The 22,208-nt window shown below is 36.3% G+C and overlaps 3 protein-coding genes across 6 annotated transcripts in view; 1 reads left to right on the top strand and 2 right to left on the bottom strand.

The window, feature by feature from the left end:
• Nucleotides 1-355: 355 nt before the first annotated feature.
• On the bottom strand, nt 356-1,920 carry LOC145729425 (supervillin-like). Its single transcript, XM_081980186.1, has 2 exons — nt 758-1,920; nt 356-702 (listed from the first exon to the last, which is right to left on the bottom strand). The coding sequence occupies exons 1-2, from the start codon at nt 1,680-1,682 to the stop codon at nt 473-475; spliced, it is 1,155 nt and encodes a 384-aa protein (XP_081836312.1). The 5' UTR covers nt 1,683-1,920; the 3' UTR covers nt 356-472.
• Nucleotides 1,921-2,362: 442 nt separating this feature from the next.
• Pgi (glucose-6-phosphate isomerase) lies at nt 2,363-8,329 on the bottom strand. The gene is made up of 8 exons (XM_081980185.1): nt 7,951-8,329; nt 4,461-4,769; nt 4,133-4,406; nt 3,838-4,077; nt 3,616-3,780; nt 3,426-3,565; nt 2,940-3,163; nt 2,363-2,886 (listed from the first exon to the last, which is right to left on the bottom strand). The coding sequence occupies exons 1-8, from the start codon at nt 8,172-8,174 to the stop codon at nt 2,699-2,701; spliced, it is 1,764 nt and encodes a 587-aa protein (XP_081836311.1). The 5' UTR covers nt 8,175-8,329; the 3' UTR covers nt 2,363-2,698.
• LOC145729419 (5-oxoprolinase) overlaps nt 7,572-22,208 on the top strand; it is a 60,623-nt gene continuing 45,986 nt past the window's right edge. For 2 of the 4 annotated variants that reach the window (XR_014178347.1, XR_014178346.1), the window contains exons 1-13: nt 7,572-7,779; nt 10,545-10,716; nt 10,772-10,963; nt 13,623-13,914; nt 13,970-14,212; nt 16,878-17,088; nt 17,140-17,638; nt 17,695-18,015; nt 18,065-18,227; nt 19,312-19,504; nt 19,560-19,689; nt 19,744-19,871; nt 19,926-20,190. Coding sequence is in view for 2 of the 4 variants with exons in the window: in XM_081980173.1 (XP_081836299.1) it covers nt 10,552-10,716; nt 10,772-10,963; nt 13,623-13,914; nt 13,970-14,212; nt 16,878-17,088; nt 17,140-17,638; nt 17,695-18,015; nt 18,065-18,227; nt 19,312-19,504; nt 19,560-19,689; nt 19,744-19,871; nt 19,926-20,190 (2,802 nt within the window). In the remaining 2 variants the exon portion in view is untranslated. Of the gene's footprint in view, nt 7,780-8,974; nt 9,108-10,544; nt 10,717-10,771; nt 10,964-13,622; nt 13,915-13,969; nt 14,213-16,877; nt 17,089-17,139; nt 17,639-17,694; nt 18,016-18,064; nt 18,228-19,311; nt 19,505-19,559; nt 19,690-19,743; nt 19,872-19,925; nt 20,191-22,208 lie in introns of those variants that run through there. The other 2 variants (XM_081980173.1, XM_081980174.1) reach the window with 2 other exon arrangements.

Here is a 22,208-nt window from a genome sequence, read left to right as displayed (position 1 = left end):
TGACGTGCCCTTGATTCTTGATTTGACATAATCCCCACCTTTTCCAACCGACATCTGACTTCAAACAGTGTTGCCACATAATTTTGCATGTGTGTGTGTGTGTGTGGGGTGCAGATGATTTCATGAAAGTTAGCAAATTTATGTCAATAGACGTTTTCGTTCGGTTTGTGATTTACAGGGATTGGTAACGGTAACACATTTATTTGTAATTTAGGGTCTATGCGTGTCATTATTGAAAGGTCACGTGACATACGTATAGTTTTGTAAATACTGTATCATGTGATTTTTATCAGTTCCCGCCATTTGCCATTTCTGTTGTTTATTTTTTAATTTTTTTTTTATCAAAACTTCCACAAACCGTTTTCCACTTTTATTATATTTCAATAAAATATACCTATACAAGTTCTTACATGGAAATAATTTTCTGTATGTTTCTTGAACCCATTTACTACTTATTTACACAAGTTACATATTATTGCCAATATGGAAATAAATGTTTAAACTCAGGTGGTTCATTATAGGCATAGATGTGCTCTAATTTAACCTCTTGGTTAATGTCCTTAGTCTTTTCAACAACATAGTCATCAACTAACTGTTTAGCTAACTTAAGTTCTTTTACAAATTGATTTTTATTGGGAGATTCAGCATCTTGAGGTCCTTCCCATAGCCAAACTTTTGAATGGTTGTCCAACAGAAATAATGCTAAAAATTACATTTTTTGTAACTAAAATAATTCGTATATGGTTGTAAAAAGTACCTGGTTGAGTAGCTGTATAAAGATGCGACTGCAAAAATGGAAAGGGTGCCTCTGCTTTTGATGATCTTAAAGGATATTCCACTTCAGTTGCCAGAAAATCTCCTGTGATGGAGTTTAAATAAAATAATTTAGGGCTTGGAAGAATGGTTTGGTTTTCAAGGACATTTAGAGAGGGTTTCACTAAATCCTCAAATACTGCCAGCTTGACTCCTTGAACCACTGTTTGCACTGTAAAACTGCCCCACTCTGAACACAATTTACTTAAACTTTTATGAGGCTGTATTGCTTCAACTATCCCATTTCTATATTCTAACAAAGTGTCCCTACCAAACCAATATACAACAAGTTTTTCTTCAGGAACAATTAACAAAAATATGGCTCTACTCCTCAAATTGCCTCCCTCACATGGCACTTCATACAAATGAATTTCTTCGTTTAATTCACCTCTTACAAGCAAAAGGTGTGGTACATGAGCATTAAAGTCAACTTCCTTCCCTGAAAACGCTACCACACTTTGTTGAAATGCATGGAAAAAGAGTGCTGGTTCACTCCACTGTACTACTCTCTCAACTGGGAAGTGCTCTTCAATTTCAGGGGGTAGCGGAGAAAATCCTTTTGGTGCTTTTTGACCCTTCCAGTAATACATTAATGTTTCCTGGATCAAGGTTTTGTCAACTTTCAAATCAAAATTCCATTGCACTATGTAAGTTTCAGAGTCGAAAAATATACCTTTTAGGTTGTCTTCAATTTTGATCAACTCATTGTCCTGGATTTTCCAGCAAATTGTGCTGTTAGTTTTAATTATTTTGTTTGTACAGCTGTCATCATCTGTTGAGTAGGATGGACGCACTATTTGGTAAAAATCAACTGTAAATTTGGGTTCTGTATAGTTTGATTTGATGAGGTCTTTCACATTTATGTTCATGTTTGTGTTCACCCATTCACTGTGTTTCAACACAATCAACAGGTTGGAGATTATGTTTTATGACAATACAAAATGTTTTATCTGTAGGATATCTGATACTTAATCTAGGTAATTAGAGGTACCTATATTATTAGGTATCAATTATTGTAAATATCCATAAATCTACTGTATAGATTTTGAAAGCAGGGATTATACTTTGTTGTCTCTGTTTACATAACCTGAAAAATTTCAGGTTAGAAGTCTAGAGAATCTTCTACTAATGCAAACTACTAAAGAAAGAACATTTTTTGGCATTTTCAAAGTGATTGTACCATCTGGAATTATTAAAAGATTCTTGGAAGAGTTTTAGAGGATTAACGCATTTTGAAAATGATTTTAGAGGCATTTGGCGATGTTGTCAATTTAATTTTAACAAACTCAACACCATATCCATTTTGTGTACAGACTACGCTGCAACTTTGCTGCTTATGATCCTGAAGTACTCTATTGAGTCACTGGCCGCATTCGTTTCATGAAGCGAGCAGAGCTTTTTTGACGTCACAATGACGTAATTTGACAGTTGCTTAAATTATAGTTTTGCTAAATTACGTCATTGTGACATCAAAAACGCTCTACTCGCTCCATGGAGCTTAAAAACGAATGCGTCCCAAGATAGAGCTTTTAAGTGCAATAAAAAGCAATTTGGGAAACAGGACAATATAATTAATCCATTTAAAAAATAAAGGAGAAAAATAAGATAACTACACCCATATACAAACATTCTAAAAATAATTCAGCGTACAACAACGACTGTAATTGATGCCAACCAGTCTTATTTTATACTCAAGACCCCTTTTACTCTCTGCGAACATATAATTACTAACAAACCTTGGTCTATTACACACCTAATATGCATTACACTGTGTTCAGGAGTATTTAATATTATTTAATTATTCTATTGGCGGCTTTAAGGATGGTATAGTGGAACACATTTTTACTAGAGGGGACATCGAGCCTTTAATTTGAGCTACTCCTACTTAGCGGTTAGTTTTAATGAAGTTAATCAGCCCGTTTGTGGAACCGTCATGCGTGGACACTGGATTGTTGTCCTGCAATTCCGGCTCGATTGCCTTGGCCAATTGCTTACCCAACTCGACACCCCATTGGTCAAACGAATTGATGTCCCAAATTATTCCCTGAGTGAAGATTTTATGCTCGTATAAAGCTGCAAATTAAACTCTTATCTTTTTGTGGTGTACAATTAATACCAAGCCTCACCGATAAGTACTCCCAAAGTGAATGGAGTAACTTTCTTAACGACGATGCTGTTAGTAGGCCTATTACCCTGGAATACTTTGTGAGGCAGAATTTTCTCCAGTTGTTCACCTTGAACTCCCGACTTTTCCAACTCGGCCTTGGCTTGTTCTGGTGTTTTGCCAAAGGCCAAAGCTTCGGTTTGTGCTAGGAAATTGGCTAGCAAAATTTTGTGGTGGAGATTGTTGCTGTAAGAGGATAAAGGATTCGTGTAATTTTCATAAATAAAAATCCTCAAAAATCAGGAAAGCTAGGCAACATTTCACTGTATCAGAGACTTTTAATCAATGCAACTCTGGCAAGATTAAAAATTATTAAAATGGTACCTATCTACGAAACATTTATAAGAAAATATAATATCTTAGACTTATAGTGAACGACGGAAGAAAACGTCCAGTGGTATTTGCGACACACTGCACATCTGCTTGTAACCTTAAAAAAATTGCTTACCTAATTGGATTGTGTGTTTGAGCAGGTGCAATAAAATCAGCCGGAATTGTGCGAGTGCCTTGATGGATTAACTGGTAGAAAGCGTGTTGTCCATTGGTCCCTGGTTCACCCCATACAATAGGTCCAGTATTGTAATCAACCTGAAACCATCATCCACTAAACTTGTTAAAGATGTGACAAATGTACTAACAATTTCTCCATTCCTCGTCACGTATTTTCCGTTACTTTCCATGTCGCCCTGTTGGAAATACGCCGCAAATCTATGTAAGTACTGATCGTAAGGGAGAAGCGCGTGCGTTTCCGCTCCGAAGAAGTTGTCGTACCAAATACCCAGTATTGCCAGAATAACAGGAGCCTTAAACCTTAATATTGTCAATTCTGGAAGCAAAATTTGGAACAAAAGAACTCTTACATTCTGCTCTAACGGGGCACTCAAAAAGTGTTTGTCCAGGTAATTGGCTCCTTCCAACAACTGCTGGAAGTTATCGAATCCCACGGACAAAGCAATACTTAGACCAATCGCGGACCAGAGAGAATACCGGCCCCCCACCCAATCCCAAAATCCGAACATATTGGCAGGGTCAATTCCAAAGTCTTTCACCTTAGGCTCGTTGGTGCTGAGAGCGACAAAGTGTTTAGCTACTGCCGCAGGCTGTAATTAACCAGACGTTATCATAACCAAATTAATTTGATAAACTACTTCTTACGTCTTTGGCTGAACCTAGGAACCAATTTTTGGCGGAGGTAGCATTGGTGATAGTCTCTTGCGTGGTAAATGTCTTGGAGGCGATAATAAACAAAACAGTCTCTGGATCGACTTTACGTAAGGTTTCCTCCAAGTGGGTGCCATCAATATTAGACACAAAATGCAGTTTTAAGCCTTTGCTGTACGGTTTCAAAGCTTCGGTTACCATTAGAGGCCCCAAGTCGGAACCACCAATACCAATATTAACCACATCAGTGATTTGTTTCCCTGAGTATCTGCGAGCAGAAAGCCTCAACTATCATGGAAACTCAAAATAAACAGACACTCACCCTCTCCATTGTCCACTTAAAATTGAGTTGGTAAACTGCTTCATGTGCTCAAGGACAGCATTCACTTCTGGCATGACATCTTTGCCTTCTACCAGAATAGGAGTGTTGTCTCTGTTACGCAGAGCCACATGCAAAACTGCCCTGTCCTCGGTGAAGTTTATTTTCTGTCCGGTGAACATGGCATCTCTGGCTTTTTCAACACCTCTCTGTCGGGCCAGCTCGAAAAGAAGGCTGAGAACTTCATTGTCGATGCGGTTTTTTGAGTAGTCCAGCAGGATATCGCCATCGTTAGGAGTTGATATAATAAGACTAAAAGTTATAAGTTCTCTATAGTTATTATATTTATAAATTAAAATTAGCGATATCAACAAAATGTAAAGTCAGTTTTTGTTTCAATTTCTGCAGTCAGCTAAAAAACTTTGAAATAGACGTTTCTAATGATATAACTCTTATTGGATTATTGGATTTGACTATTGTCGAAGCAGGTTATTGCTTCCAACAAGGATTCATGGTAATTTGAACAGCTTTTGCTCGTCAGATTTGAGTGCTGATGGCCTTATAGGGATGAAACTAGTTCACCGTAAAGGATAGTATTAAAAATTTGCAGTTTATATTGCCTTTCTATTGGCCGCCGTACCGACTTAGCACTACCATCTAAACTTCTTTTAGATTTATACTTTTAGTTAGGGGTTTAGTCTTAAGGTTTAATTTTAAATAAAACGACACCGTTGAATAAAAATTAATTCAAAGAGCTTTGAAGCCAAAAACGACGGTTCAAGTCCCAGGACCAATCGGAAATAAAGTATTGGATACTCCAACGGAATCTCAGAAACAGCTGATTGGCCATTTTTGGAAGGGCAAACCTAGGAAAATACACAATTTTCTAAACATTACTGTCATTGTTAAATGTTTTAATAATATTACAAGACATAAAAACCTTTATCTACTGGGATCTACTACTTCTACTACTACTCTTAGCTTTTGTTGTAGCTGATGATGAATAATAGAATATAAATATAGCAAAATGGCTTCCACCTTCACCCTACTTGACAAAATGCAACTTTTTCAAGGAATTCCATGAAAGGTGAACAAAATAATCAAAATTTATTCAATTATTTTAGACGCACTCGTAGAATATTTGTTGTCATCTCTGGAGAACGTTTGAACCAAATTTAAGTCTTTGACTACCCATTTTATACAAAAAATTAAGTACTAAAGAAACTACTAACTTGTTATCTATCAGAAAATTTCTGGGACACATATCTCATATTTTGTAATTATTTTTTAAAGCGTATTTTTTCTGAACAACATATACACGGTGTCCTAATAAAATTGAGATAAAATCTTGGGGTTGACAACAAAAAACAACAAAACATAAAAGGAGTCCTGTTTTTTATGTCGCGTGCAACGATTTAACCGGAAGTAGATATCAACTGCTGCTTAGCTTAAATGGGACACCTTGTATATTATTGCATTTTTGGATTCTACGTCAAATTCATTAATGTCGTACACTTTTCTGTATCCGTTTCTGAGATATTTACTGTTCTATGTGAAATTTAATATTTTCAGTCTCCAAAACAATAGTTTTAATTTATACAGGAAACGCTTTTTTCTGGGTTTTTGGGTTTTGTCGTGTTATACACGGTTTGTTCTAAGAGTGGGTGGAGAAAAACAATAAAATATGTCATACAGGATGGTCAAAAAAAGAGCTCAAGATGTCAGTTCTAAAAAGACGTTTTCCAAATTAAACACTCCTTATTCTTATAACTTTATCTGATTCTCTGTTCAAAATTAAGGTAAGTTTGTATTAGGTCACTTATTTAAAAAAATTATTCTTTAAATTGATACATTGAACCAACTGTCAAAATAATCGAGTTATTGAAGGTTAAAGTAGTAGCTGTCAAATTCAGTCAAACCACTCGTTTATTTGCAACACTTTGTATAGACTTTTATATGTCAATGGATAGAAAATATAATGGGCTTTCCATAAATATGACCGTTTGTGTTGATAGGGTGCTCCGTTTGGCCGCCAGAGGGCTCCAAAGCTAACTAAACCTTTTTCTTGACTGTAACCATTCCTTTTTCTTTGAGGGATTTTTTTTAAATCGGTCAGGTACGGCCCTGATATTTGGCACAAACCTAGCACAGCGAGTGTCAAGTTTAGAGCCGTAGCAACACTGTAGAAATAAAATCATTAAAGTCGATTTTCGCTTGCACTAAGTGGCCAACATAAGGCAAAACCCATTGGAATAGTGGTGGTGTTTCAGGTAAATTTGAACCTTACGAAAAATGAATTTGTAGGCTACGTTATATCGACTCTTTATTGATATAATTAAATATTTTATTTTTTAGGTGTTTAAGTGATATTTCCAGAAGAAGGTTTTACAATTTAATTTGGTCTTTCTTTGGAAAGTGCTTTTTTGGACATTATAGTCGTTCCTCTGGCTTATCATTTGGTTTCAAGCATACTTTTGGGACCACTCCTATTTGAAAAGATAGAGAAAAACTCAAGAAACCAAGCTGTTCATAGAAAACTGGAAATTACATCTAGGGATGATTTTTGCAATATCACTTACAAGGAGTGTAACATACAGGTGTGGTAAATCCAAAACCGACCATAGGAAAACCGCGTAACGGACAGAGAAACGTACATTATTGCATGCGCGGGACTAAGACAGAAAACGAAAAAAATATCAAGTAGCCATATTTTCAGCGCGCTGTTGCCAAACGCCAAGTATCACTCAAATACCGTCGACAAAATAACTTGGCGTTTGGCAACAGCGCGCTGAAAATATGGCCTACTTGATATTTTTTTCGTTTTCTGTCTTAGTCCCGCGCATGCAATAATGTACTTTTCTCTGTCCGTTACGCGGTTTTCCTATGGTGGGTTTTGGATTTACCACACCTGTATAATCCATCAATTACAACATTATCATTTCTAGATAGATTTAATCTAAGTTTAAATTACATGGTATTTACCCTGAAACCACTTTTGCAGTAAAATCATGTCAAGTTGAAGACAATGCGCTTTTTTTTTAGTTTCAAATCAATTTAACAGAAAAGTGGTGATGAAACGCCACTGGGATTTGTGTCCCAAATAAACAATACAAACGTGAACGCAGATAAAGTTAATTAAATAGCCCAGTGATATTGTTATTTCACGGTGAAACGCAGTGAGAAAGAACTTAAATGCTGCTCATTAGTTGATGAAGATAAAAGTAGAAATTTTCATTACCCAATATTGCTTCACATTAATAAGTGTTAAGTGATACAAACGTTGCTTATTACAAGTGCTTTTTAACAAGTTGCGTAACAAGAGGTAAGTGTTCTTAGATTATCGAGGAGTACAGTAGGTAGTTTAGTGACGTTTTGACCTCAACAACCATGGAAAAAACAAAATGAAAAACATCCAAATAATACATCAAGGTCGTATAGAGGTCACTCGTGTAAACTCAATAAGTTGGAGGCGAATAACTTGAAAAGGGCTTACCTGAGTTGTTTGAAACGTTGGGGATCGGCCGCGAAGAGGTCTTTAATAACCAAATTTTTGCCTTTCGTATCGTAAAACTGTTGTAGTTTTTGCCAGATTGTCTCTGAGGTTAGGCGAGGTTTCGTCTCCATCGCGTAGCCGGTCGCGTTTGATGGCGAACGTGAATCGGTGCAGCCCGCGCGCGCTTGACACTGAGGGCCCGTTAGCACGCATTTTTCTGTCATGCTTTTTAATCGCTCGATCGGGTAATATTTCACCAAATGTCGAGTAGTTGGTTTTCTTATCGTTTTGTTCAAAATTGTCTACAATGTTATAATAATTATTGTGTTGGTCCTCGATACTTATCAGTAAATTGGAATATAGTCAACTGAAAGTTCAAATTTCCCGGATAGACTGTTTTGTGTATTTTTTTATGAGTGATGACATTTAGTTTTTTTGAATACATCAAAAATTAGGGGATTTTGGTTATGTATTGTAACACCGCCTACTATACTAGAAAGCCTGTCAAAAATTCCGGTTCTGGTGCACTTTAGGTGCCACCGTATTTTTAGTTCTTTTTTAATGAAATCGATGTCAGATTGTTTATTTAACTTACTTTTACTAAAATAAGGTTGGATGAATCACTTTTTTGCAGGAAAAACTCATATTTTTGCGTTATTTCCTTTCTTATGGCATTCTCCATACTAAACATGAATTACTTGTTTTTGATCGGTACCTGCACCACCAGTGTGATTGTTGAACATTTTGTTTGTTGCTTTTCTGTTCAAAATTAGTAAAATCATTCTAAAAAAGCCATGCATCTTTTTCAATACATTTACAATTAACAAATATTGCTACATATACGAATCGGCAACTATGGTTAGCCATGCATCTTTTTTGAACCTTCGATTTGGCAACGTTGCACATTTCTAGTAGTATAGATTCTTTTACCAAAAAACCAGGTTTATCCCCCTATTTTTAGGTAGAACTACGTCAAATAAACAATTTGACATCGATTTCATCAGAAAAGAACTAAAAATACGATGGCACCTAAAGTGCACCAGACCCAAAATTCCAATATGGCGGAAATAATGGTGACAGTTTGTATTGTGGAAATTGAGTTTTTTGAGGATTAGATGATTTTTTCCGGTTTAAAATGAAGACTTGAGGTTATTTACGTAAGTTATTTTTGTTTGCTGCTGTTCATAAGTTTTTCAAGCCACATTGTAACAGCAATTCAGGAAAAAGCCCAACCGTGTCAGTTTTTTACTTTACAAAAAACCTGATCTACTCAAAAGTGATTGAACACTTTGAAGTAGGATGATTTAACTCCAACACACTCAATGCTTCTCTCTTAATTTTTCTACTTATTTCACCTAATTTAAGATCCTTTGGTATAAATATGTCCTTTGCTGTGCATTGGAACCGTTTTGGAGCAAAATAAAAAATTGCCAAAATTGCACATTTTGTAATACTCGTTGCTTTTACCCTAAATTACTCCCTTACTTGACAAGTTACGTCAAAATGTCATAGAAAACAAAAGATAGAGCAGATTTCAAACTTTCTAAAAATATCCCCACATGAGTTGATTGATAACACCGTTTGGCCGCTAGAGGGCGTTAAATTTTCTTTACCATAATATCACATATATGGCGTTTAAGGCCGCCATTTTGAATTTTCTGTCAAAATATTGACTTGCACCTCATTTTAAAGAAAATTTCACGTAGTTTCAAGAAATAACAGACAAAATGGCGTTCCAGGCCGCCATTTTGAATTTTCGGTCAAAATATTGACTTGCACCTTATTTTAAAGGAAATTTTACGTAGTTTCAAAAAATGACAGACAAAATGGCGTTCCAGCTCACCATTTTGAATTTTCTGTAAAAAGTAGTAAAAAAAAGACCCCCTAATACCTAAGGACGGTAAGCAGTAAAGGATTGCTCGATCGGCCGATATTATCCGCATTCGTTTTCAAGCTCCATGGAGCGAGCAGAACGTTTTTGACGTCACGATGACGTAATTTGGCAAAAGCATAATTTGACCAATTGTCAAATTACGTCATTGTGACGTCAAAAAAGCTCTGCTCGCTCCATGGATCGTGAAAACGAATGCGGCCTGTATGTAATCTGTTGCTCTATCAGCAAGTAAATATTTTACTAAATTTGGTTTGTAGCCTTCACAGAAGTAGGCATTACAACATCAATTTTATATTTTATTGCTGATGGAAAGCATGATTACACAGTAGCTTTTCTAATCTACCCTTTTTATAATTGTAATGTATGTGTTATACACATTAGTATGATAAACTAAAAGATAATAATATTATGGGCACTACTCTCTAATGTTAATATTGCATGTTAGTTCATACATTATCTGTTCATAAAAACTGTGGAACAAATATAACCTGATTAAAAGTATGAACACAAACATGCGAAATGAAAATTCAATACCAATCCAAGAGTGGTGTACTTTATTAGGTAGATTCCTGTACATATGAAATCTATACTGCTTGTAGTATGGGATTAGAAAACTAGGTGGCAGCACAAACATCAAATTTACTTTCTACAGTAATGTATGTTTTTCTTATCAATTAATATTATTTGTAATTAATTTCAGTTAAGAAATGTCATCATCCAAATTCAAATTTGCCATTGACCGTGGAGGTACTTTTACTGACGTGTTTGCCATATGCCCTGGAGGAAAAATTAGAGTTCTCAAGCTATTATCCGAAGATCCACAACATTACCACGACGCTCCAACTGAAGGAATCAGAAGAATACTTGTTGAGGTTATACTTCCTTAAATTTTTCCCTATTTTTTTAACTATTTAAATTTAATCGCAGGAAACTGGAATTGACGTCGATCAAGATGGTAACGTAGACAGTTCTTTAATTGATTGGATCAGAATGGGTACAACAGTGGCCACTAATGCTCTCCTCGAGCGAAAAGGAGAAAAAATGGCCTTCGTCACAAATAAGGGATTTAAAGATATTTTACTGATCGGCAACCAGGCTAGGCCTAAAATATTCGAGTTGGTAAGTCGGGTTTTGTGGGTACCGGCGACAATAATGGAATATTCATGAATGTGAAATAGATTTTTACTATACGGAAAAAAGCCCTAAAGCGGCCTCTGCGGCCGGGTCAGATTGTGGCTGGCATAATTTTTCCAGCTTTAAATTTTTATCACGATTGCCTAGCTCGTTTGGGTCTTAACAGCTTTATTCAGGTGTAAATTTTAGTTTGAAAAAGTTTGTCCATATATTATAGCTGACCTCATAATGGTGCGTGTATTTTTGAGCAGCGGTAGCACATGGAGGTTTCAGAACAATATTTTGACGTTAAATATGGTCACGTGACGAGAAGAATACTTTTTTAACCTTGTAGAGGCCTCCTAATTATAAAAATGGTAACATAACCTTAAGGAGGCTATTTTGACATTGACATGACAGTCACTTAACCTTCATAAATACCTTGAATCGTAAAATTCTTCAGAACAATATTTGAACCTTAAATACGGTCACGTGACTACAGGGAATCTTTTTTAACAGGAAGCAGTAACCTTTAAGATTCCATTCGACGATTGAAAATTTGATAATTAAAAACAGTCACGTGATCTCTTTTAGGCCTCTTTTTAATTGTAAAAATGATAACATGACGTTAAGGATGCTATTTTGACATTTTTACATTTTCATTCGTAAAACTGGTCACGTGACTGTATAGATTCTATTTTAACCGTCAAGAAAAAGTCAAGTGACTTTCGATTATTCGACAATTGAAAATAGTCATGTGACCTTTGCAACTGAGTTTGATAATTTAACCATTTTTAACCCTAAAAATGGTAACGTCACCTTCAGAACAACATTGTGACTTTAAGTATGGTCACGTGATTACAAAGATACTACTTATATAGTTTTTAACCTTGTAGAGACACAAGAGTCACGTGGCCTTTAAGCATCCATTCGACACTTGAAAATAGTTAGGTGACTTTTGATCGAGTTGATATTAGATGAGCTCAACGCTTTGATGGCTGCTTGGCTATCAGAAAGGATAGCAATTTCCTTGTTCCGGTATTTCCTGTCGAGGTTAAACTGAATACACCTTTCTATGGCGTGAATTTCCGCTTGAAAAATGCTACAAAACTGGCCCATGGGTTCGGAGTATTTGGTCCGAGGCTCGTAGACTCCTGCTCCAGTCCCCTCGGGAGTTTTAGATCAGTCCGTATACCATTTTATGGTATTTTTTCCCAATGTTTGAATGGATTCTCTGCTCCAATCTCTTTTGGTGCTCAGTTCCGTTCGAAATTAAATTTCCTGATGATTTCGTCGGTTGGGAGATCGGCGAGGTGTGCACTGTCAGTGGACAGTAAGTCCACTGCAACTTTCGGTATAGAACATTTTAGCTAAATCGTATTGTCCACCCTGTAGATATAGCTGATGATACAAAGCAAAAATCATCTAGAAGGACATTTAAAAAAAAAATTGATACACCCTGTATTCCTTGACTGTTTTGATCGATCGTCACTGACTTTCAGCCTATCAGACCTACATGTATCCACATTTTTCTCTTATGGTTTTATTACGATTTGAAATTTCGCATATCTGTTTGTGTCAGCCTTTCAGCAATTTGAAAAAAAAGTAGAAACACTTCCGAGAGAAGCGTAGTTGAAATACCGTTCCAGTTTCCAAGCGGAAACTATTATTGTCAGTGATATTGTGAAGGACCGTTTCCACTTGATGTATGAGCTGCCTTTGGCAAACGGATCTTTACACCTGAATAAAAACATTTTGACAAATTTAATGATCGATTTGAATGGATGGACGTGATAAAAATCCGTCATGACGCTTCGTTATCGGCGATTTATGTTTAAGGGATCTGAATAGGAGTAGAATATTTGGGTATTTTCAAATAATTCTGTTTTTTAACGGTTTATTACGTTTTGGGCATTGTCGATTTATTTGTGGTGTCGGCATCGTTTAACGTTTTAGAATGTTCATAAAAAATACAACTTTTGACTAAAAAAGTGAAGATATCCAAAAGATTAGGAAATCCTACCTACTGCGCCAATTAAATTTACAGTTATCTTCGAAAATTTCTGTTCAAAGTATAGGTTATAGGATATTTTGTGGGCGTATTTTAAACGCATTTAAGCAACATTTAGAGATAATTTAATTTTGTGATGATAAGATTTTGATTCGTTTTCTTAAATCAGAAATAAATCAGCACACTGTAATCAGGAAACGCAAATCATTTTCTAATTCTGAACTAACTGCAAAGCAAATAATTTTATTCTGACTTATTGCGAGTGTGCCTAATGACGTGATAAGTAAGCGCGATTATCGTTAGTGATTTAAGATAATTCAGCTAAATCGTTTGCATGATTGGAAACGATTTCCATATTTGGAAGCAATTCCACACAGACAATGAAGAGATACCGGTCTTAGGTTTGGAACAAACGCTTCCAATGGCATTGCGAGTCACATATTCATTTACAAAGGCATTGCCCGTAAATCATCCATAAAAGCCGCTACATTACCGGGTTCGAGTCCTATAGAATGCAAATCGATATCTCTACGCGGGAGTGTATTTGCCGCTTTGTCGCCGTCGACCTTATGGCATTGTGATCTCCTGTGGGCAGAGCCTATAATATTTATTGAACAGCTAATTTGATTTATTGACGTTCCTAAAAACTTCCAGAACATCCAACGTCCGGAAATTCTTTATTCTGAAGTTGTCGAAGTCGATTGTCGGATTATTCCAACGCTGGAAGGTAAATGCGAATTGGGGGACTTTGCCAAGCATTGGAGAGTGGTGGAAGGCAAAACCGGAGAGAAATTCTTTGTCACTAAAGAACTGGACAAGGAGGAAGTGACTAAAAGCTTGCAAGAACTCAAATCTAAAGGAATAGACAGTATTTCTGTGGCACTGGCTCACAGTTACACTTACTTCGAACACGAACAGAAAATTGGAGCTATAGCCAAAGACCTGGGTACTTTTTTATATAAAACCTACTCGCTCAGTAGCTAATTAATAAATTTACACAGGTTTTAAACATGTGTCACTTTCTCATGATGTTATAGCCATGACGAGGATAGTACCTCGGGGTTTTACATCCTGCGCAGACGCGTATTTAACTCCTCACGTAAAGAGATATGTGGAGGGTTTTTGTAAAGGATTCAAGTCTAATTTGCAAGGCACTAGAGTGTTGTTCATGCAAAGTGATGGGGGTTTAACTCCTATGCAGAATTTTAATGGAGCTAGAGCCATTTTGTCAGGTCCTGCTGGAGGTAAGTTTATTTTTAGCATATTGATTAGTTAGTTAGTTAGTCTTCTTTATTTCTAATTATGGTCACAATACATTTCCTGTAACTACAAAAAACATACATGAAAACACAAAAAGAAACAGCGTCATTTTAAGAATGAGTGTACACCTAATAGTCTCTTACATAATCCCTGATACAATATGGCTCTAAATTAATTAACATCTGTTTTACCTTTCTTTTAAAAAGTTTCTCATTTCTTTCTAATTTTAAATCATTTTGTAATGTATTAAAAAGCTTCAAACAGGCATAATATGGATTTTTTTCGGTTATAGTTAATCTGTGTATCGGATAATTTACATTTACGCTTCGAGTGTTATAACTATGATGTACCTCCAGATCAAACATACTTTTGTTTTTGAAAAAGAAAACTATACATTCATAAATATATAGTCCCCACACCGTCAGAATGCCATTAGCTTTGAAAACCCCCCTGCAGCTCTCCCTGTATCCCATTTTCTTGACTATTCTAAGTGCTCGTTTTTGTAAAACAAAAATTTTTTCCATTAAGCTATTAGAACCCCAAAATATTATCCCATACTTGAGCACAGATTCAAAGTTTGCGTAATATAGGATTTTTAATGTTCTTTCATTCATGTATTTCGCAGTGACTCGTATGCCATAGCAAACTGAACTAAGCTTTTTGTTTAACTCTAAAATATGATTTGACCAGTTTAGGAATTCATCCAAGTGAATTCCAAGAAATTTGGTATGTTCTACTAGCTCTGTATTTGATTGTCCAAAAGTTAGTGTTCCAGGTTTTTCAATTTTGAATTGTTTTGTTGTAAAGAGTAGAACCTTTGTTTTATTATTATTAAGTAATAATCTGTTACTTTTAAACCAATCTTGTGCTCTGCAAAATAAGTTTTCTCCCGATAGTGCTAGGCTTTCTACATCTCTTCCCCCTGTCAATAAATCCGTATCATCGGCATAACACGTCACATGCTCATTTTCTGAAAGCAGAATGTTGCTCAGGTCATTAAGATTATTGCCTACATTTATTAGAGATGCTGTCAAATTCTACAGGGTGGTTATTTTCGTAGACTACTAGAATGAGGTTTGCAATTTAATATTCCTTAACTCGGTTATCTTGATAGTTACAGGGTGGCTCAAAATATGTATTTGCCTTTTTTAAATTTTACATTTCGTTTTGGCCTATAAATAAAGTTATACACATGTACCAAACGACAAGTGTGCTATTAAATTTGATAGGTTAGACAACAATAACAATTTTATAAAATCGTGGAAAAAAGTACACTTTTGGAATGATTTTTAGTGCAAAAAGTTCCACTTTTTTGTACTATGTTATATTTGATGTTCTTTTGTCATAAAACAAGACAATTTTATAAAATCGTCGTTTTTTGCACTTGTTGGTGTCAACAACAAGAACTTTCATTTGCGTGCATAAAAGATGTGCTTTTGGAACTTGTTGCATAAATAACTATTGTTAGATTAGGTATATTTATTTTCTCTAGGTGATTTTTTAATTGATTAATGGTTCCGTTTCATAAAACTCTAATAGTTTTCTTCTTCTCGAATATAACCATTATTACGCTCGTTGAAGAATAACCGAATACAACTTAACGTTAATTCCCTAAACGACGTTTGGTCACCTTTCCAGATCACGTTTCATTCGATGTAAATATACGTGACTTAATTTATTCTAACTGAAAACATAGACTGTCAATTTACGACTTTGGCATAATAATAATTATAGCAGTTAGTAACAAAATGAAACCTGAATTTCTCAGAGAGTAATGCCTCTTTCACAATGAACGTTAACGTAATACGAAACACTTAAACGTAACCGTAAAATAACTAAAGTGAAACGTACCTATTTTTAAATAATAAAATTCCGCATTTTCTTAAAGATACAGATTAATCATATCACACTATTACAACGAGTCTACTGTAGTAAAAAATCTTGCAACCCTTAAATATCTCAAAAATATATAACTTAGTCAAAAGTGTCTTGCCACGGACGCATTCCTTTTTGTCAAAGTGACATAGGGTGTGCGAAAAATGTCAAAAGTAGGTACCCACAATCTACTATCAAACGTAATAATCAAGTAAAATTTTCGATTAACACATGGGATACCGTAAAAAACATAGTTTTCTTTAATCATTAAATAGCTGCCAATCTGTTTAAGTCCAGAGATGGGAAGTATAATACACTCATGTATTATACATAATTTTATACATGTAGAATATATACCAGGTGTCCAAGAGTACCCTGGACATAGGAGATTAACATAACACGAACATAAATGACAAAATTTAAACTTTTTACCTGCACTGTATAAGCAGTTGTTCAGCAACCGAATTGAAAATAACACCCAGTTTTCTTCATTTCTCTAAAATTGTAATAAACTCTATTTATTGTGGAGAAGACTGTGCGTTCATTTCAAATTGGTACTTAGACGTAGACGACATAATATATTTTCCTTTGGAACCTTGTGCGTAAATACTGTAAGAAACCTATGTCCCAGCAAAGCATAACAAAGATTATTGTTGTTAACATATAGAATAGAGAAACTAATTTATTTTTCCTTAAAAATCCGACCGATAACTGGAATCAGTGTTGATCATCTAATTTATTCATGCCTAAACGTGGGATATTGTTTCTGTGTAGGTGTCGTAGGGTATGCTGTTACCACTTGGCAAAAAGAAACTGATTTACCTGTTATTGGTTTTGATATGGGCGGAACATCTACGGATGTTTCCAGATTTGCCGGTACTTACGAGCATGTTTACGAAAGTACGACCGCCGGCGTTACTATCCAGGCACCCCAATTGGATATCAACACTGTGGCAGCTGGAGGTGGTTCTATGTTGTTTTTTAGGTAGTAACCAGAAATCGCTAAGAAGCATTATAATATGACTTGATTGTTTAGATCTGGGATGTTTGTAGTGGGCCCTGAATCAGCTGGCGCCCACCCTGGCCCAGTTTGTTATAAGAAAAACGGTCCACTAACTGTCACGGACGCCAATCTGGTTCTAGGCCGCCTTCTTCCTGAGTTTTTTCCTAAAATATTTGGACCGAATGAAGACTCACCCTTGGACAAAGAGGGCGCTTTGGCCGCTTTTCAGTCACTAACCCAGGATATTAACGCTTTTTTGCAATCCCAAGATGATAAGAAAAGCAAAATGTCCGTGGAAGAGGTGGCCATGGGTTTTATACGAGTGGCTAATGAAGCTATGTGTCGGCCAATCAGAGCGCTTACTCAAGGCAAAGGTTACGACACTTCAAGACATGCACTTGCGTGTTTTGGGGGCGCTGGTGGACAACACGCATGTGCTATCGCTCGCTCTTTAGGAATGACCACTGTGTTTGTCCATAAGTATGCTGGAATATTGTCGGCTTATGGAATGGCTTTGGCTGATGTAGTGCAGGTTTGTTAAGATCTAATAAAAACCTTCAAATGTGACTGCACCTTTCGATGTAACAGGAAGCACAGGAATCATGCGCCAAAATTTATTCTGAAGAAAATTTCAACTATTTTGACTCCCGGTTCGAAGCACTCGAATTGCAATGTAGGAATGAACTGCGTTATCAGGGTTTTACGGACTCCGACATAGTGTTAGAACCATATTTGCACATGCGCTATGACGGTACTGATTGCGCTCTGATGTGCCCACCAACTCATGCTGAAAGCGGTGACTCTGTTCGTCCTAAACACGGTGATTTTCTGCGATCATTTATAGAAAGGTACAAGTCAGAGTTTGGTTTTGTGATTGGACAGAGGAATATTGTGGTCGATGATATTAGGGTAAGTTAATGGAGTTGTAAGATTCAGTTTTGTGAATTAAATTGATTAGGTTCGAGGAGTCGGTAAAAGTGCAGTGCAGCAAGAGGTGGTAGTGGTGGAATCGAAGGAGGAACCTGCACCTAGTGAAAAAGTAAAAGTTTTCTTCGAAAATCAGTATTTTGATACTAGTGTTTATGAGTTGAAGGACTTGAAAGCTGGACAAATCTTGCCAGGTAAGTTTTTCTGAGGTTTTTTCATGTATGTTCTAAGAATGACATGTTTTTCAACAGAAATAGAATGTGATTTTTAATTGCTTAGGTACTCTTAGAACAAAAATGCCTACAAACAGACGTTCAGAGTTGATCCGTTTCTTAAATACTTTTTTCTCCATAAAAATTTTGTAGCCGAGTGTGTTCATTATCTGTTAGAGCATATATCTCAGTACAAGTTCGAAAGTTTGGTTTGACATGAATTGGAGAACGGTGTTAGTAATGAGTTGGAATAGCCAGCCATTTTGTAGGCAAAACCTTGAATAGAAGGAACAAAAATTCAGAAAAATCAACTGTAGCAAGACTACAAATCAGAGGCAACTTTCAAAAGATGATTTAGGCCATTAGACACAGAAAAAAATACCTTTTAATAGTCAAAAGAAATTATTAAAATCGAGTCAATCAATTTGAAGAAACGGTTGCGGAAAAAACACCAAAAATGTTGCTGTCCCATTCTTTTTGACGAGCAGCTTAGTTGAAATACATCAGCAGACTGTTGAATAATTTGTGGATTTTTAGTTTGTTGAAGTTTAATTTGGTTGTCTAAAATAATGTAAACTTTACAGAAGGTTAAAAGTAAGACTTCAGAAAACGGCACTTATCTGTAACCTTTTCATTTTACCATCTTGCCCAGTCTTGTAACAGCAAAACTCTAAAGAATTTAGCTTCATTGCTGCCAAATTTTCGCTATAAATTCTCTAGTTTTCAGCAGGATCACATACTTTTTAGGTTCTTTGCAAATTAAAATAAAATAGGATGCGAATTAGCCTATTGTCTGGTTCCAATTGTTTCCTTCATTTCGACACTGTTATAGCCCACACAGACACAATTAAGTAATAGAATCGTGAAAGTTTCTTCCAAAGTAATTTAAGTTTGTTAATTTGAAGCGCAAATAGTGGGTAAGGAATTTCCACTTACCGTGTAAGTTTCAATGAAACTTTTCAGGGTAGTTAAATCACGAAAATTAAGTTCGGACGAACAAAGTCTGACGCTAATTTATATCAGTTTCAAGTTTTTTTCTGGAAACTATTAAATTGTTGCACTGCAGGTCCTTCCATAATTATGGATCAACTTAGCACTATCTTGGTGGAACCTGGATGCACCGCTTTGGTCACTAAATTTGGGGATATCAAAATCACCATAGGTTCAGGCAAAATGAAGAAAATTGGGCCTGAACTCGATTCCATTCAGTTGAGCATTTTTTCGCACAGATTTATGAGTATTGCTGAACAAATGGGACGGTAAAATTACTTGGTTACCACTTTTAGGCATAGTAGTAACATAAAGTTGTTTTAGAATTCTGCAAAGAACGTCAATTTCAACTAATATTAAAGAACGTTTGGACTTTTCGTGCGCACTGTTTGGTGAAGATGGCGGTTTGGTGTCGAATGCTCCCCATATTCCAGTTCACTTAGGTGCTATGCAGGTTTTTAACATCCTATTTCAAGGAAAATTAAGTGGTCTATGCCATTTATTTTAGGAAGCAGTGCAATATCAAATGCGAGCCAGAAAAACGTTCAATCCCGGTGATGTTATTCTTGCTAATCATCCTGGTGCTGGAGGTTCCCACTTACCAGATTTTACCGTCATAACTTCGGTCTTTTACAGGTAAACTTAGTGGAATCGAACTTTAAAAAAATAGCATTGTCGCACTGAATGCAGAAACCGCCCGGAACCGATCTTCTTTGTGGCTAGTCGGGGACATCACGCAGATATTGGAGGGATTACGCCAGGTTCAATGCCTCCTCATTCGACCAGTTTGGCGCAAGAGGGTGCCGCCTTTAAGTCCTTCTTATTGGTGCAAAAAGACCGGTTTATGGAGGAGGAAGTTACAAGAGCAATTAAAGACGCAGGAGGGAGAAACCTGCACGATAACATTTCAGATTTGAGGGCTCAGGTAGCTGCTAATAAGAAAGGAATTGATCTGGTAAGCAACAGAATTTTATTTATCTAATCTAGTATATTGTGTAATAAATACCTCAAGACTATTCATATTTAAAAATAACAGTGTCCTAATAGGAAATGCGGCACTATTAAAACAGGGATCCTGACTAAACCATTATTGATGGAGAATGTTCGATATTGCTTGCTTTTTTGGTTTTTTCTTCTTCTTTTTCACACAATGGAACTACAGTTGTACTATTTTCTGAGGTTATTTAACCAGGAAAGGTTTCACCTTCCTCTGCTTGTTATTTAATGTATCTTTCCGTGCATAGTATTCTGCAACAGTGCATATTTCTCCCTTCATCACGTGGCCCAGATAATGCAGCTAGCTTATTTTAATAATTGTGTGTTTTTTACCTCCTTATTTTTTATCATGTTTGCCCAACTTATTCTTAGGGTCCTTCTTCTTCTTCAGCCTTCATGTCTTTCTATGTTGTCGTTTGGAATCATCTTTTCTCTGCCTCGTCGTTTCTTCGGATATCTTTCCTCACTTTTTTACTAAGCATCTTGTTTAGTTCTTGGTATATTGGCGTATCTCTGTTGGTGCTTCTTCTCGTTTCCATAAGTGCTATTGTGTCTGGCTGTAAATTTTAGTTTTTATTGACAATACCTTTCGTGCAGACTTTCTTCACAGCAATGCGTATATTGTCGCAGATTCCAACATTTACATACCGGTCGTACTATACACCGAATAATCGCATATGTCAGCAAGTCTAGTAGGAATCTGGGTCAATCGACGAGTATTTATTCAGCAAGGCTGGCCATCTAAAATCACTGGTCTCCGGGTTGGTCGGCGAGCAACATTCCCTAACTTGAAGTGGTGGGTCGGCTCGCTACCTTCTTAGGATCCCAGGCTGATAAGAGAAGGGTTCTCTCGCAACTTGAAGTGACCGTTAGAACCCTTAACCCTGTCAGTTGTTCACTTGGTCTTTTGGTCACACCGTACAAGAACACCTTTGCGTGCCCCTTTACGGTGTAGCCGAAGGGCTAAAACCCCACTCGTCTCTCCCGAACTCACATGCGCTTTACGACACTTACGGCCGTGTTGGCCCTTCTATTCTGGGGGTAAGAATAACCCCTCTTAAGTGTTTGGTATATTTTTATAATAAACGAGGCTTGCCAGTGACCTAAGTTGTTTCTCTACCATCCCTCACTACGCACCCCTAAACGTGACAATATCATCAACCAATTTCTCGTTCAATTTGTTTACACCACGTTTTTCAGATCTTCGGTTATTTCTAGTTCTTTTTTCAGCTTTCTTGATCGAAACTGCTTCTATAATGACGTCTCAAACTCTTCCAGTCGATCACTTATGTTTTTCTTTAACGTCCAGGACTCCATCCCATATAGCAACACCGAGAAAACTATCCTAACCTAACCTAACATCTATGTGGTAATTAAGTCTTTGTGATCTTGATCTGCATAACACATTTCTCATTCTGTTAGATCTGGCTTGTCAAATTCTTGATTTAATTCTTCAGTGTACTCATTACCTTTATTGACAGTTGTTCCTAAGTATTTGTAGTTACTGATTTTCTCTACTAGATCTGGGTTGATCTATAGGTTTTCCTGTTGCTGAACTGGTTTTGTAATGGTCATAAATTTAGTCTTTTTATGTTTAAGCTAAGATAGCTGTCCTCGCTGCTTGTTACTGCTTGACCAATCAAGCTCTGTAAATCTTCGATGGTTTCAGCAATAAGTATGGTGTCGTCTGCATTCCAGATATTGTTAATGGGTATTCCATTAACCTTTACTTCCGTTATTGTTTCCTCCAGTGCTCCCTGAATGATTGCTTTCACATTGTATTTTTACTTCTTTGGAAAGTTTATCATCGACTTTGATATTAGCCGTCTGATTGTAGGATAAACTATTTATTTGCCCACTTTTCAGCAATTGAATAAAGTGGTTATGGCAAACTGTATCAAATGCTGTGTTGTAGTCAAGAAAACATACATCGATGTCCATGCATGAGCCACCTGAGCCCTAATATTGTTGAAAGCA

The sequence above is a fragment of the Ips typographus genome, linkage group LG5, assembly GCF_016097725.1.
Source record: "Ips typographus isolate SLU linkage group LG5, UJ_Ityp_2.0, whole genome shotgun sequence".
Taxonomy (NCBI): Eukaryota; Metazoa; Arthropoda; class Insecta; order Coleoptera; family Curculionidae; genus Ips; species Ips typographus.
The sequence above is the reverse complement of the archived record's forward strand: the minus strand, read 5'-3'. Positions and strand labels throughout refer to the sequence as shown.

Bases quoted from the DNA above. Each gene is read 5' to 3' on its own strand.
- LOC145729425 (XM_081980186.1), bottom strand. From the start codon at position 1,682: ATGAACATAAATGTGAAAGACCTCATCAAATCAAACTATACAGAACCC. The intron at 703-757 runs GTACTTTTTACA...TGTAATTTTTAG, and splicing joins TTATACAGCTACTCAACCAG to CATTATTTCTGTTGGACAAC.
- Pgi (XM_081980185.1), bottom strand. From the start codon at position 8,174: ATGACAGAAAAATGCGTGCTAACGGGCCCTCAGTGTCAAGCGCGCGCG. The intron at 4,770-7,950 runs GTAAGCCCTTTT...TATAACTTTTAG, and splicing joins CAACGTTTCAAACAACTCAG to TCTTATTATATCAACTCCTA. The intron at 4,078-4,132 runs GTAAGAAGTAGT...GGTTAATTACAG, and splicing joins TCCTAGGTTCAGCCAAAGAC to CCTGCGGCAGTAGCTAAACA.